Raw genomic sequence first — 14,702 nt, 5'->3', positions numbered from 1 at the left:
TCTTGTAGAATACCAAACGGACGGAACCCACGGCCATCAAAGGCCTTAAGGATGGTGGGGGATTGGTTCAACGAAGGAGAACCAAGCGATCTCCAACATTGAATCGACATAATACACGTAGAAGCTCCCTCATCAATCACAGTCCGATGAATAGGCCTGTTTTTGACTATCACTGGAATTTGGAAAGCCATTTGATGGGGGAGACGTGGCGTACTATTTTCTAGATCAAAGATCATTAGGTTCGGGTCCTGAACATCGACAGCTCCGATAGCCGACAAAAGCAATTTCCGTTGTGCTGGGCATGATTGCAGCACTTCGAGTGCCGACATTGCTGAAGGTGAAACAGCTAAGTCCTCAACAATGTTGTAATTCTGGGCTGCTCTCGCATGTGGATTGAAAGCAGACCTTCGAAGTACACCCTTGGCGGGCGGCTTAATCACTAAGTCTGGGTTAGGTTTTTCGATCTGTAGTGGATCGGAACCAGGAGCTGAGGTTGATGGGTTAGAGTGAGAAGATTCTGCTTCCTTACCATCAACAGGAGCCTTACTACCATAATCTTGCGATCGAGTCGCAATCCTCACATGAGACATCATCAAAATGGGTTCTTCACTGGCATTCGAAGAAGAACCTATCATCTTATTCTCCTGCTCCGGAAATGGATTTTTTAACACAGCAGGAGTGGGAGAACCTTTGACTATTTTCACAACCTCGGCCCGATGAGGGCAATCTCTCGTAAAATGATCCTCTTCACAAATAAGACAAGGATATCGAGGTTTGCGTTTTTCGTCATTGGTTTCCGACTTTTCAGTTTTCTCCTTTGGAGTCTTGTCTGCTTTAGCCTTCTTCTTTCCTTTCTTCTTTCCACCGTTTTTTGATTTGGCCGTAGATGACTCTACAGCGTGAATGTCGGCGGTAAGTTCAGGAGGAGAAGACTCTCCTGTCGGAGAATCAGGCAAAGTGATAATTGGAGTATTGGAAGCCTTGGAAGATTTCTTCTTACTCTTCGTAGTCACTATACCAATCATACCATCAGCGGCATGAGATCCCGAAGGAGCAGCAGCGATTTGGTTCGACTTTGGAAGATCCGGAATCTTCTCGTGTAACGTACCCGACTGAGTGTAAACTAAGTCAAGGTATTGTGCCTGAGCAATGACTTGCTCCTCAGTAACTACTCCGGCCTTAGCTACATCTTCAGTAATCTTCGGTAATAATGATTTGACAAACCATTCAGCTAAGATTTGGTCCGGGATAAAAACTTTCACTAACCTCCTACGACGTCTCCACTCATGGATGTGATCAGAAATGTACGTGGACGTCGATTGTTTTAGCGAAGTTAATAACTCCGTGCCGTTATCGTATCTGACCGGCAACTGAAAGTGAGTTAAGAACGAGGTAGCTAACTGGCTAAAGTTGTAAAAAGAGGCCCGTGGTAACTCAATGTACCACTTGGCCGCGAGACCAATGAGTGTACGCTGAAAAAGACGTAAGCGGATGGAATCATCTGAGATAGAATTCGAAGCACACCAGAGGTGGTAAGTCATCACATGATTGGACGGATCCTCTCCAGACTTACCTTCGAACTTGGGTATATCGCTGGGCAACTTATTTGGCATTGGCGGCCAGAACTGAAGATATTGAATTGGATCGTTCGTTAGGCGCGTCAAGTCGGGTAAATCCAAAGTTGCGATAAACGGTAACTGCCGGTTAGGATCTCTAAAACTCTGGGTCACAATACCAGCCCCAGGAGGAGGATATCCAGGATAACTAGGAACAGGAGTCGCATTTGGGATATTATATCCTCCTGGAAAACCAGGATTAACCGGACCGTACTGGGGTTGTTGAGGTTGTTGATAAGTGTACCCAGGATACGGTTGATACTGGTAAACCGGTTGTTGGACAGCTTGCCCATGTTGGTACTGTCCCTGGTACGGAGGTTGAACAAATTGAGGTTGAGTAGTGACAACCGTACTTATACCAGGCTGACCTACAGGCATCTGGACCGTGGTTTGAATCGTAGATCCAGACAACGGTAAAGATGTCTGAGGTGTGGTAACAGGGACAGTAGAAACTGGAGCCGTCGATACTCCAGAAGTAAGTATGGTAGATGTAGCGGTAGTTGCAGCAGCCGTTTGAGATGGAGTACTAGGTGCAATTGACGGCTGAGTAACTACCGAAGTTACAGAAGTTTGAACATTTGGCTGGACAGGTTGCGGTTGCTGGGTTGGACCAGAAACTACGGGTTGTCCAGCTTGAGGAACCATCTGTACACTTGGCTGCAACACCTGTTGACCCTGTGATGGATCCCACACTAACATTCCAGGGTATTGACCCGTAACAGGTTGAGGATACTGAGATCCATAACCAGATTGAGGGTAGGATTGATAATTGTAAGGTGCAGTTCCCATACTTAGAACATATGACTGACCTTGAGGCGGTTGATAACCTTGACTTGAGTATTGACCTTGAGGTTGATAACCTTGAGGTAAATACTGATACTGGGGTTGACCTTGACCTTGAGGTTGGTACCCTTGAGGTTGATAACCTTGGGGTTGATACCCTTGAGGTTGCCATCCTTGGGGTTGCCATCCTTGAGGTTGATATTGATACTGAGGTTGACCTTGGGGTACATATTGAGGCTGAGGTTGACCTTGAGGCACGTATTGCACCATAGGTACATACTGACTTTGAGGTTGCCCCCCAGACACGATTTGTGTACCTTGAGGTTGCCCCCCAGGCGTTAATTACGGTTGCCCCCCAGGCGGTAATTGGCCACCTTGAGGTTGGGAAACGGGAACTGAACCTGACATCATGTAAATGTCTCCTACACCCAATGGTATATTACCACTATTTCCAGCAAATAACCCATGATCAATGGGTTGAGGAGATGCCCCCGCAAAGGTACCAGAAAGTGACTGATACCCAGTGGGAACAGAAGGACCGCCGTGTATAAAAGATTCGGGACTTTGAGTAAACACAGACGACTGACCAGACATATTTACAGGAGTATAACTACCTCCAGGTGGAAAAGGAGTACGAGGTGTAGAAAAACCTACTGAGTTGTCTAACAAATTGGTTAATGCAAGGTACCAAGAAGTATTTCTAGGAGGACTGTAAAAGATGGATTCACGCTCCCTTAGATCAATAGTAAGTTGACCTTCAAGGTGAGAGACACCTATATCTTCTTCTGGAGCAAGTTCTTCTATAGCAATCAAACCAGAAGGAAGATTTTCGGTGATAATTCTTTCTATTCTTGGTGAATCAGGGACACTAGAAGTTGGAGTAACAGGTTCGGAAATTTCAGGTTCTTCGCCTGTTTCACTGGCAGATGAAAAACTACCAGCAAGCTCGGAAACTGTAACAGTTTCGGGATTGTAACCTGTTTCTAAACTTTGGTAATCTGGATGGACTACCAAGGAAGATTCTCCTTCTTCAGGTGAACCTACTCTACTGTCACTAGGAGGAGTTACAAGGACCTTTAACCCTTCGTACTGACCCGGAATGTCTTCAGGAGATTCACCCCGCGATTTACGGAGTTTTCTTAACAAATCTATTCCGGTAACAATCTCAGGAGACTTGCCCCGAAGTCTACGGGACTGTCTCGGTAATTCCGCCACAATTAAAGATTTTTAACTACAACACACGAAAACAAAGTAAAAATTTCAAATCAAACCACCTAAAGTCTTCTAAAGAAGCAAACAAATTTGAAGCACACGCCTAAATAATCTAGAGCGTCAAACCAAACACAAACAGTAGTCTTCCGGACCAAAAGCGCTAGTTGGTGATTAGGCCCAACCTCGCAGGATTCAGTACAGAAATGGTGGGTGGAACAGTTACCCCGGCAACCTGCTTAATGAATAGACCGGCACAAGTTCCTCCACTTTAACCGTCTCGAAGTGAAGTGAACCCCCCGGAAAATCCAAGTGAGTATAACCGACGTCTGCTCCAGGTACAGTGGGACCTTCCCTCCACCGTCACCTCGGTAGAACCCTAAAGATTATGGTCACTAAAGTTACCAATCACAACAATTACACCTGGGGGAACAGTCTAAACTCCGACAGCACGCAAGGGCAGAGTAACAAGCTCAATCCCCTTACCGGCTCCTTGACAATAATCCAAGGTTTACCGATAAGTGACCCCTGGCTCCTCGACAATGGTTAATCCGAGGTTTACCGTTTGTAATACGTACTGTCTGGCGTCGTTCCCAACGAGGGGGAATGATCCCCTCACTGGTTCGGACACGAGCTCGTGCTTCTCCTTTAAGAGGAGCTTTCCCAGAGTGCAACTGAAACAATTGGATTTATTCTACTCAAGATAAACTATCTGTTTGGTTTTGTAGTCTTGGAGAGTTAAGTACTCACCTACTCCAAGACCCTAGCCTAAGCTATGTTGGTGTTTCAGAGCCCTAGAAAAATAAAAATTACTAGATTGATTTTAATTTAAGCGTTACTTTTAAGGTTGTTTCTTAAGTCAAAAGGTGATGGAAGTGAAACCAGTGGTGTGTTGACTCGACTCGAAACCACTACAAAATGCACCTAGGATGATTTACCCACTACTTTACTTTTCGATGAATTGCTTAACTAAAAAGTTGAGAGAATGCAATCTTTATAAAAGCAACTTCTTAATTGAAGACAATCAAAGAAACAATTCGTTTGTCTTTTCAAAGCATAAAAACATAACCGCTCTTTACATGCACGAAAAAACTCTTTTTCTCTTTCAAAAACAAAAGCTACTTGAAACAAGACTTTTAAAGAAGATGTTTTTGTATTTTTCTTTTAATAAAGCAAATAAATCTAAGGTAACAAAAATCAATCTTAACAACTATTAAAATCTATGAAAATTCACTCACAAGCAAACCAAAAGGTAAATTTACGCTAAGCAATCTTAACGAGGCCAAAACCAACAATGATTATTCTAAGGTGTTTTACTTGATCACAATCAAATCAAGGACTAGCTTATTGCAGAACCAAAAACTAGCCAAAACAAAACTCTAATCTTTTTGTTCTTTTGTAAAATGGAAATCAACACTTTATAAACAAGTAATTCGAAATTTGACCCAAAACAACTTAAATGGCAAGCTGCTCACACAAGGAGACTTTACGACAGGCCCGACTTCTAAGAAGGCTGACAAACCAGAGAGATCTAAGGCTGGACAACTTTCTATCGTCAAAGTCACTACAGGGCCTATCCAAAAATCAAACCCTAGGCCTAAACTTCGTTGAAATCCACTAAAACACTCAAAGCTCACAAAACAAGTTCAGGTGAAAATTTTCGACAGGGTACTAAAGGATCTGGGCAGAAAATACTAAGAAAAATCAAAATCTAAAAGCAATTAAAGCAAAAAATGGAATTTTCCTAAATTTTACAGGAGGACGCAGGCAACCCGTTATCACAGGCGCGGGCCCGCTCTGTGCAAACGGCAACAGCGCGTCCAAAGACGCACTGTGCAGTACTCAGAGGGTGCGTCCTTCGGGAAAAGTTAAGAAAAACCAAATCTAACTAAATCTAAAGCTAAGCCACCCAAATACTAATTCTCACAGTCAAAAACCAGAAAATAAAAATGATTTTCTCAGAGCAAAGTTCACACAAAGGAAAAAACTTTCTCATTAATGGCTCCCTAGTGGAGTCGCCAATTTGTCGTGGCGGAAAAAGTCGTTTGTGCGGACACAACTGACCTCCCTAGGAGTCTAAACTCTCTAGCGACAAACAAGACAAAATGGAGTGATCTTTCTCTAAATATACCTTTTACAACATGAAAACTACAAGTGTTTAGGCTTACCTTATTCCAAAACGCTGTTGTTGTAGTCCGTCCTTGCCGATCCGGATGAGCTCCTCCTTCACATCAATTCCTGCAACCACAAACAATCAAACAATTACCAAGCACTTGCATTTCATATAATAAAACATATATTCAACATGCAGACCAAGGAACACATGAAATAACTCATTAACACAAGCTATTGAGAAAAATAAACCAGTTTGTATTAATAACGAAACAAAGAAACTCTTACAACCTGGCCTTGGTGTTGTGCAAGTTCCTCCCAGGGTCCATCAAGGGTTTTCCTCTACTTTGACAAAGCTCACCCACTTCCAAGTAGAATCAAGCAAAGACAATCTCTCCTCACAAGGTTCTAAATGGGAGTCCTAAATCCTGCAGCATTTACCCAAAGAAAATGTATAGCTCCAACCTCCCCTCCTTCTGGCCCAAGGTCTTTATTTATAGTGCTGTAAAGAGGTTATTTAGGTCCACCATCAATGGGATAATCCCCCTCTTTGGGTGGGATAGCTCCCTTATTGATGGGATAAGTTCCTCCTTAATAGAGATACATGAACCAACTGGAGGCGCATCCATTTCATCAAACCGACCTCTAGAAAGTTCTAGAAGTAACCACAAGTAACTTTTTTAAGATGAAACTTGCGCATTTTGCCTTTTACAGAAGGACGCACCTGTCCTTTGACATACAGAGCGTCCAAAGACGCAGACTTTGTGAACATTGTGAGCGTCCCCGCAGGTAAGGCTTGAGAGAACCTGCGACCCCAGAGATAAACACATTTTTTACAAGACTTTCTCTCTTCTTTGAGTTTGAGATGGATAGCAGAGGCATAAGGCTTGCCTAATAGGGTAGTATGACTGTTGATTTGAGCCATACTAAATGTAAGTAGTCATGGTGACATTTTTTAGTGTAACACTACTACACTTAAGACTATAGAATATCTCATATGTTAGGAAGGTAACTTGTTTGTTTTGTGCTAATCGAGGATCGGCTAGTGTTGATGGTCATTTAATTTAAGGGTGATGTAATGATTTTATGGTTCATGCACACTTGTATATTGTTGCGATGTCAGAAGGATTCATTGATCAAAGCATATTATGTAGTTTTCTTGTGTAATTTGGCCTTCGAAGCCATGTCCCTTTGTTGTTGAAAATCTGATGTAAGTTAGGCCTTGTCAGTGCCTTTGAACGCTTTTGGACATGTTATAACACTTTGAAGGTTCATTCTCAGAATCTGGTCCTTGTCTCTAAAATTTAGTTTTCTAGGCAAATTCCCTACCTTAAGCAATTATGGTCAATTTCCTTGAATTTTCCTTCTCTGCAAGCCTTAGTAGTAAACCAAAACTCATCTAGGACTAGATGGCCCTTTTAATGTACCTTGTATTTGGGTCAAATACTTCTTTTGCCAATTGTTAATTGTACTATGATACTCAATGGGGCGGATTTTCCACCTCATTTGCGGATGTATCCAATGATGTGGGTCTCCAAATGAACAAGGAATGGACTCATCAAAAATGGTCTGGATCTAGTTTGAATTGGATTTAGTGGTAAGCACAATTCAAAACTAAAATTTAGGGTGGTCCCGACATTGGTAGTTCATTTGCACACGGACCAAACTTTCTCGTGAAGTTGTTAAGGTTCTGAAATCTAGGTGTAGGCGAGTTGCACACATGTTAGGGGACCAGATTGTATTAAGTGCATCCAGGATCTAGGATATTTGGATGTGGACGAGTTTTTGCATACACGAGTGTCTTGGATAAGGCTAAGACCGGATTTCTTTTAAATGCACATAAAATCTAGAGGTTTAGGGGTAGAGAGTATGTCAACAGTGGATAATTGCATGACACCCCGGATTACTCTGGAGTCGAATATAATGGAAATTTATCATATGAATCCAAAGGGAAAGACTAGTGGGCCCCACGTCAAGTGCCACGTGGAGCCCTGATACCACCCACCACTCACCACCTCTTTTCCTTTCTTTAACTTGGAGCACCATGTCAGTGACAACTCCGAGCGACATGACCTGGAAGTGGAGGTGAGCCCCTATATGATGACTAATCGGGGTGACATGGAGGCCAAGTGGGCACTAGGTGAGCTTACCATTGCCACCGCCCGCCACTAGGAAGTTCGAGTATGTAGTATGAATGTGTCGGTGAAGAAGAGGCTGACCCAGTTTTGGTTTTGGTGTTGAATCATGCCACTACCCACCGCTCGCTACGATAACCAATCTAAAATGTAACATGGAATGGGTGGTGGCAGTGGAGCAGTTATGGTAACTACCATGAAACTTTCCCATCCATTGGGGTCGTCAATTGATGGGACCACCCATCACTCATCGGATCGCCCTCTCTAGGCTCTCATTAATAGGAGGCCTCCTTCGGACAATGTGATAGAAATATGGCTAGATCAATGGCCCTCATTCACTTTGAGGCCCCCCCTAGTCCGCTATGAGTTAATAAGGAGGGGGGGCCTGACGTGGGAATTCCCACCGAGGGTCCCACATTAAAAAGGGCGACATCTCGCAGCAACACAATCATAGTAAGTGCCTGATCAATGGCCTACGTTCACCCTAGGGCCCCCTGATCCGTCGTGAGTTAATGGGGGGAGTCTGAAACAAGAAACCACTTGTGTTAAAACCAACTTTGGTTTTCAGGAACCCAAAAATAGATATAACATGGAATCATTACATAACTCGTAGAGTCTTGGCCCAGTGGGATCCACATGTCGGGATTGATGTGGAAATACCATGGGGACTTGGTAGTGGTCTAGTGGATACCACTTAAGCGCCCAAGTGATGTGGACTACCTACGATGACATAGCAAAGCCTATGGACTACACGTGGATGAAACATGGGAGTCTATTCATTAGAGAAATTTTGAGGTCAAAAATGGGCCTCAAAACAAAAATGTACGAAAAAAAATCAACTTTATAAGGACCAATAGGATTCAATATGATGATGTCAACCATGGAGATGATTCACCATTTTTGGAGTAAAAAATAAAAATAAAAAAAAATCAACTTATCTCCCTACGTTTTTACTCAAATTTTGAGCGAGGCACTCGTTGGATGCGGAATTTAATTTTCTATCCAAGGAGAACCCATGTTGCATACTTTTGATGGACCCTACTACACGAAAAATGTGAAATACATGAAAAAACATGATACATTTTTCATGTAGTAAGGTCCATCAAAAGTATGCAACATGGGTACTCGTTGGATGCAAAATTAAATTCTGCATCCAGTAAGTGTTCCCGCTTGAAATTTGAGTAAAATTGTAGAGAGATAAGTTGAAAATATGAGTTGAAAAAATAGTTTTTCTTTTTTCCCTCCAAAACTTAATAAGGTAGTCCAATTTTATTTTATTATTTCCACTATTATTTTATAATATTCCTTCAGAGACCCATTTTAGAACTCAAAATTTCTCTTATGGTTGATGTGGCATTATCTAATTGGTTAAAATTCAATTGGGCATAACTTTCAATCCAAGAGTTGGATTGAGATAAAATTTATATCACCAGAAAGCTCTCGACAAGCAAAACACAGTGGTGGATTCCACAAACTTTAGAAAAAGAGAATTTTTGTGACCCCATCATCATAATAGACCCTAGAGGTCGGGTCAATTATCAAGTAACACCTCCCACACCTTGAGATAGTTTAAGGGGTGCAAGGGAGTGTTACATGGCCCTTCCTAATTCTCCTCAAGAGTCAAGAGTGGATGCCATCATCAAAAGCATATGTGTTCAAGGAAATCTGAAAAAGGTGGATGTCTCCTCTAAATGATTTTCATAAGTGTTCAATAAGACCTCAATTCATGGATCCGATACATGAGAGAGGGAAGTACGTATCTCGAAAATCAACGAGGAATCAAGTCAAATATATGGATAGTCATAGCTCCATGATACTTAACCATTAAAATGTCATTGCGTGAATATATGTGCCATTCTTATATAAGGGATGGTCCATCCAATGTATAGTCAACCGAAGGCATCTCCATTGGAAGATTAATCTTTCATAAGAAAAAGGCCCCCATATGTGATGTCATGAGAAAATAATAAACTAAAAAAGGTGAACAACTCCCATCTCAGGAATAAAATGGCCCAAAATAAAATAATATAAAGTTGCCTTCACATATGTTCCATCACTAAATGCATGCTCCAGGAAAAATATGGTCTAAGGTGTATCATGGGGGTGACCCCATTAAAATAAAAATAAATTCCCTCCACATATATGCCCATCAGAATACAAAGTCATGAGCCAAAGTCATAACATAACAAAATGGATCATGTGGTACACTCTCTCCTAGTGAAAAACAAATAACACCATCATGAACTAGAACCACACCATGTCACTCTTGATTCATCAATAATCTCTAGGGTGTTCCATAAATAAAAGCCACATCATCCTCATCCAACTCCCCATCCATCCAGAGCCTCATCAACCTGTAAACCTTCCTTTGTGATAAAAATCACAAGCATAGTGAAGAAATTTACTCGTGTAGCCCTCATGCAAAATAAGAAGTAACACAATAGATCAGTAGTAAATTTTATTGACAACTGAAAGACAATTACAACACCACAAATAAATAATAACTATTTTAATCTGTAAACTCTGTTTGTCAATTGGGGTTATCTCAGGTGGTTGGGCAGAATGGCTACTATCTTCCCCACCCAGGTTCAAATCCCCACTAGTGACATGATGAGCATGGTTGTAATGGCATGTGCCTATGAATATTGTTGTATTGGCTTCATGCCTTGTGGGATCTTAAGTGAGTATATTTGTGGGTTGGCTTAGTACCAGCAACCTCAATCTAGCCATTAGGCTGAGAGGGAGGTTGATTTCTTGAAAAATAAAAATAAAAAAAATTATAATCTCTACCTCCAAAGTGATTATGTTGGATGTGTTACAGCACCATTTTTGAATTACTAAGACTTATTATTATGATGCACTTATGAAAACGATCATTTCTTCTTCTATAGGAGAATGTCCCCAGCCTTGCAGGAGATTTCTAAATTATGAAACATATAGAGAACTTTAGTTTTCATATTATATTGTGCATGCCTCATTATTCAGTCGAGAACAACAAGAATCTCCTCTGTCCTGATTCAAGTCTTTAATATTGAGATTCGGAGTCAGCTTAATCAAGCCAATACACATGACATCATAATTATCAGTAACCATGCAAGTGGTCCTCTAAGGTCATAGAGTTCCCAACTGAGGCTGTATCCCCATGCCGCTTGGAAGGATTCTAATCTTTGACATGAGAGAATCTCCCTCTCTTCTCAAAAGAGCTTTCAAGCGTCTGCCTGGACTGTGCAACAGAGGCTTGTGGTAGTGCCCCCTTAATCAAATTTATGTCAATTAACAGTAACTATCAAATTATTTTTGATCCAGGAATGACAATCCACCTATAAATAGTTATATATAATGTGATTTCTATGTCTCATTTTTCAGTATTAAAGGTGCACTTTTAAGTAATTTTGGCTTTTTATCATGTTTTTTCCATTCTTTTTATTCTTGTTCAAATACAACTACCTTGATCTCCTGAAATAAATTTCCTTTTTCATTTTGCCTGCTTGCTATTCTCCAATAACTTTGGTGTTGTCCTTCTTCGATTTAGTGCCTAATTACGTGTCTATGATCTTTCAGATGTTTACCGCCATTCGAGGAAGGGGGTCCTTTCTGAACGCAAGTCCTATAAGCTGTAAGGGGACAAGGTTTTATTTATATCCTTCAATGTTCATAAATAGTTTGGAAACTTTCACGACTTCGATAGAATTGACACTGCTCATTATTCCCTTCTGTTCTGCAGCATCTTCTCAATCAGAAATGATAAATGCTCTTCTTGCGACTGGGGTATGCAGATGTTTTTCGGTCAAATTATCAATGAATAATACTTTCTACTTATGACCTTGTTGCTTTCATACTATGAAAGAATTCTATATCGTAACTGTAAATAATTATGTTGCATTATATTTCATATCATATGTGTCCTTTTCAAACTAATGATTCAATCCCCCTTCTTCAACAGATTGGAAAACATATTTTAACTACTAAGACATTTTTCGTAGATAGACGGATAAAGTTACAAGTATGCAAATGAGATGGATTCATATACAACCACAGAGCTAGTCTCCCATATTTTATTGCCAGGGAAAAACTATATTTGTCTGAGTATTGTGCCCAGCAAATAGCTAAATCCAACATTTTGTCTTCCATAAAAAAAAAAAAAAGGATAAAATGGGGGATGCTAATTGAATCTCTGGACTTCAATTATTAAATCAGAAAGCCCATACAGCAAAATTCTACCTTTTGACAGTTCTTATTGGTATCTACGGAAGCACTCTAACAATTCTCAGTAATACTTGTGCCAGCACTCTATATATCTTAATCTGCAGATAACTGACACCATTTATTTCTGAGCTAAATAACATCTGATAAATGTAAGGATTTCTAATATACAGAGTCTGCTTATAGAATAGTGCCCTGTTCTAAACTGTAGATCTTATGACATGTGGTAAATTGTAATTACTAATAAGCTGCACCGAGCCATCTCTAATACAATACAAAGCACTACAATTTATCAGTGCATTGTCTACTATATCCTGTAATTAGTATATAAATAAATAGAATGAGAGAACAGAATAACAAAATGCAGGTCAATCATGTTTGTTTTATGATGATGGTGTTTGTTAACATTCATTGGGACTATCTGTGTTCTATCAGATTTTGAGAGAAAAAAATGGTAAGGAATTAATTGGTTTTCATTAAAACTTTATTCCTATACTTGAAAAGATTGAAGAGAAACTTTCCTAAATCTCCATAGTCTGGATGAGTTAAAATGTTGGGAAGGGATGAGTTAAAAGTTTGGGAACGTTAGTGTTATTTCAAGTGTTTTGAAATTGAAACCTAGTGTGGACATAAGTAGAACATTCTAAGAAAATGTTTTTTTCATCGCCCATGTAGATTCATCATAGACAGCCACTTTTCACTATTAGGCTCTACCCCCAACATAACTATGAGCCTCTTTATACAATTCTGAATTTACCTAGTTAACTACCTAATTGATAACCAATGGGAGTTGGTTCACTGTTCAACTATAGTTGTGCTATTCTTATACATTGATAGTTAGAGCAATTTGGTGGGCTGGATGTTGCCTTCGTGGATTTGTAGTATGTGGGTCAATCTATTACCGGTATAGTGGATTCACCCTTAGTATATTTCCAAACTAGTGGATTTGTTGACTGGCCAATTCACTATCATGTGGAATCACTCCCTATTGGATCTTGCACATTTTTATCAGAACCAGATTGGAACTGGTGGAACCAATTAGTCTAACCAGTTTGGACGTGAAATCTGTCCAATTAGTTGTCTTGATCTTACCAGTTCTTTATAGAATCATGTGGTTCTATATGACATCATACAATGTGAGTAAGGACCCACGAAACTCATTTTTTTTTAAGAAAACAATAATTTATAAGGATGCACCCTAATACTCAACCCTAGGGCTGATCTGTAAACTGTCATGGATATTCCACTAGGCAGTTCGTCACAACAAATATGATAAAATTATACTTAAAAATACAAAATCTACACTATGAGGGTTTATTTCTATTTAGATTTCTGGATCTATAAAGTATTGTTTATTGTGTATGCATGCAAATTATAATTATGCAAAAAATAGAGAACAGTGAAATAAAAACTCACAAACCACAATTGACACAAGATATAACCTGGGAAACCCCTTTCGATAGAAAATCCAGTGGAAGGTGAGGTCGTTCTACTCTCTTTCTCTGAAGAGAAAATGTTTGTGAGTACAAAGAAGTAAGGCTTGTGGCCTGTGGGCTACTACAATGCACAAATCCTCTCAATGTGCTCTCTCCCTATCCTTCTTCTCTACTCTATTCGTATATAGAACAAATGCACTTAAAAAGAATGAAACCCCTTTTTCCTCCTAGTGACCCAGTTATAGCACAACCTGATAGCCTAATAGTGGCTAGTTTTGAATTCCTCAACTCTTAACCAGAGTTACAATATGGAATCTTCTAGAATCTTCATGATTATGATCAAGTTGCTAGCCCCTTTTCCATAAATAATGAGAGTTGATGTGGCATCCTCTCGAATTATGGTGGTCAAAACAGGATGGTAAACTTTTGAATTGCATAACTTTTGCATACAGACTCTTATTGAAGTGATTCTTGCACTGTTGGAGATGTCTCAGTGTGCATAATAGGATAAAAAGGTGCAACACTAAAGCAACAAAGTTTTACCCTCCAAAAAATACTAGTTGTGTTAGTTTTTGTAGCATTGGATGTGTTTTAGCTACAAAATTTGGTCGAGAGGCTAGAATACATGAGATCTCCTAAACCCATAAATCATTTCTGGAAATTCCACCTAGAGATAGCTTAGTTAGATTATTAGCCAATTTTTACATATTTCCTAAGTCTAAATTTAGGGAATGTGGTTAATTAATTAAAATTAATTAAGTCAAGGTGAGAATTCTCTAGAAACTCACATGGATCTACTTTAATATGATCCTATCCCTTGATTAAGTTTTAATCTTGGTCGTTGGTGCTCCAACAGAGGATTATAAGAAGCCGATGGGCACTTGGAGAATACACCAGAGACACTTGAGCAATTTGATTTCCAGAGAGCAGCAGCAGTTGTCGGAGAGCCAAAGATCGAAGCAGAGATAGTGAGGGGCAGGGACAGTGATCCAGAGGAAGTTTTCCAGATTTGGAGAGGAAATAACAAGTGATAGAAGTGATCCATGCAGAAGCAATGCAAGGATTGCGTAGTAGCTAAAGCAAAGCAACTCGATTGAGTTGGAGAGGAAGTTGATTCATCTTTGAGAGGTTGAGAAAGTATTCCAAAGGGCTAGAGAGTCACTTCCCGCAGCAGAGATAGGCTAGACGACTTGCTCAGAGGCAAATTC

At 40.2% G+C, this 14,702-nt stretch overlaps 1 protein-coding gene across 2 annotated transcripts in view; it reads left to right on the top strand.

The window, feature by feature from the left end:
* The window catches only part of LOC149239802 (inositol monophosphatase-like), a 223,175-nt gene that overhangs the window by 181,656 nt on the left and 26,817 nt on the right, over positions 1 to 14,702 (top strand). For both annotated transcript variants that reach the window (XM_089367217.1, XM_089367216.1), the window contains exons 7-8: positions 11,417 to 11,471; positions 11,580 to 11,623. In XM_089367217.1, the coding sequence (XP_089223343.1) occupies positions 11,417 to 11,471; positions 11,580 to 11,623 (99 nt within the window). The remainder of the gene's footprint in view (positions 1 to 11,416; positions 11,472 to 11,579; positions 11,624 to 14,702) is intronic.

This window comes from Pinus tabuliformis, chromosome 8, assembly GCF_031772625.1.
Source record: "Pinus tabuliformis cultivar Carrire ecotype Pingquan chromosome 8, CPIR1, whole genome shotgun sequence".
Taxonomy (NCBI): Eukaryota; Viridiplantae; Streptophyta; class Pinopsida; order Pinales; family Pinaceae; genus Pinus; species Pinus tabuliformis.
The sequence above is the reverse complement of the archived record's forward strand: the minus strand, read 5'-3'. Positions and strand labels throughout refer to the sequence as shown.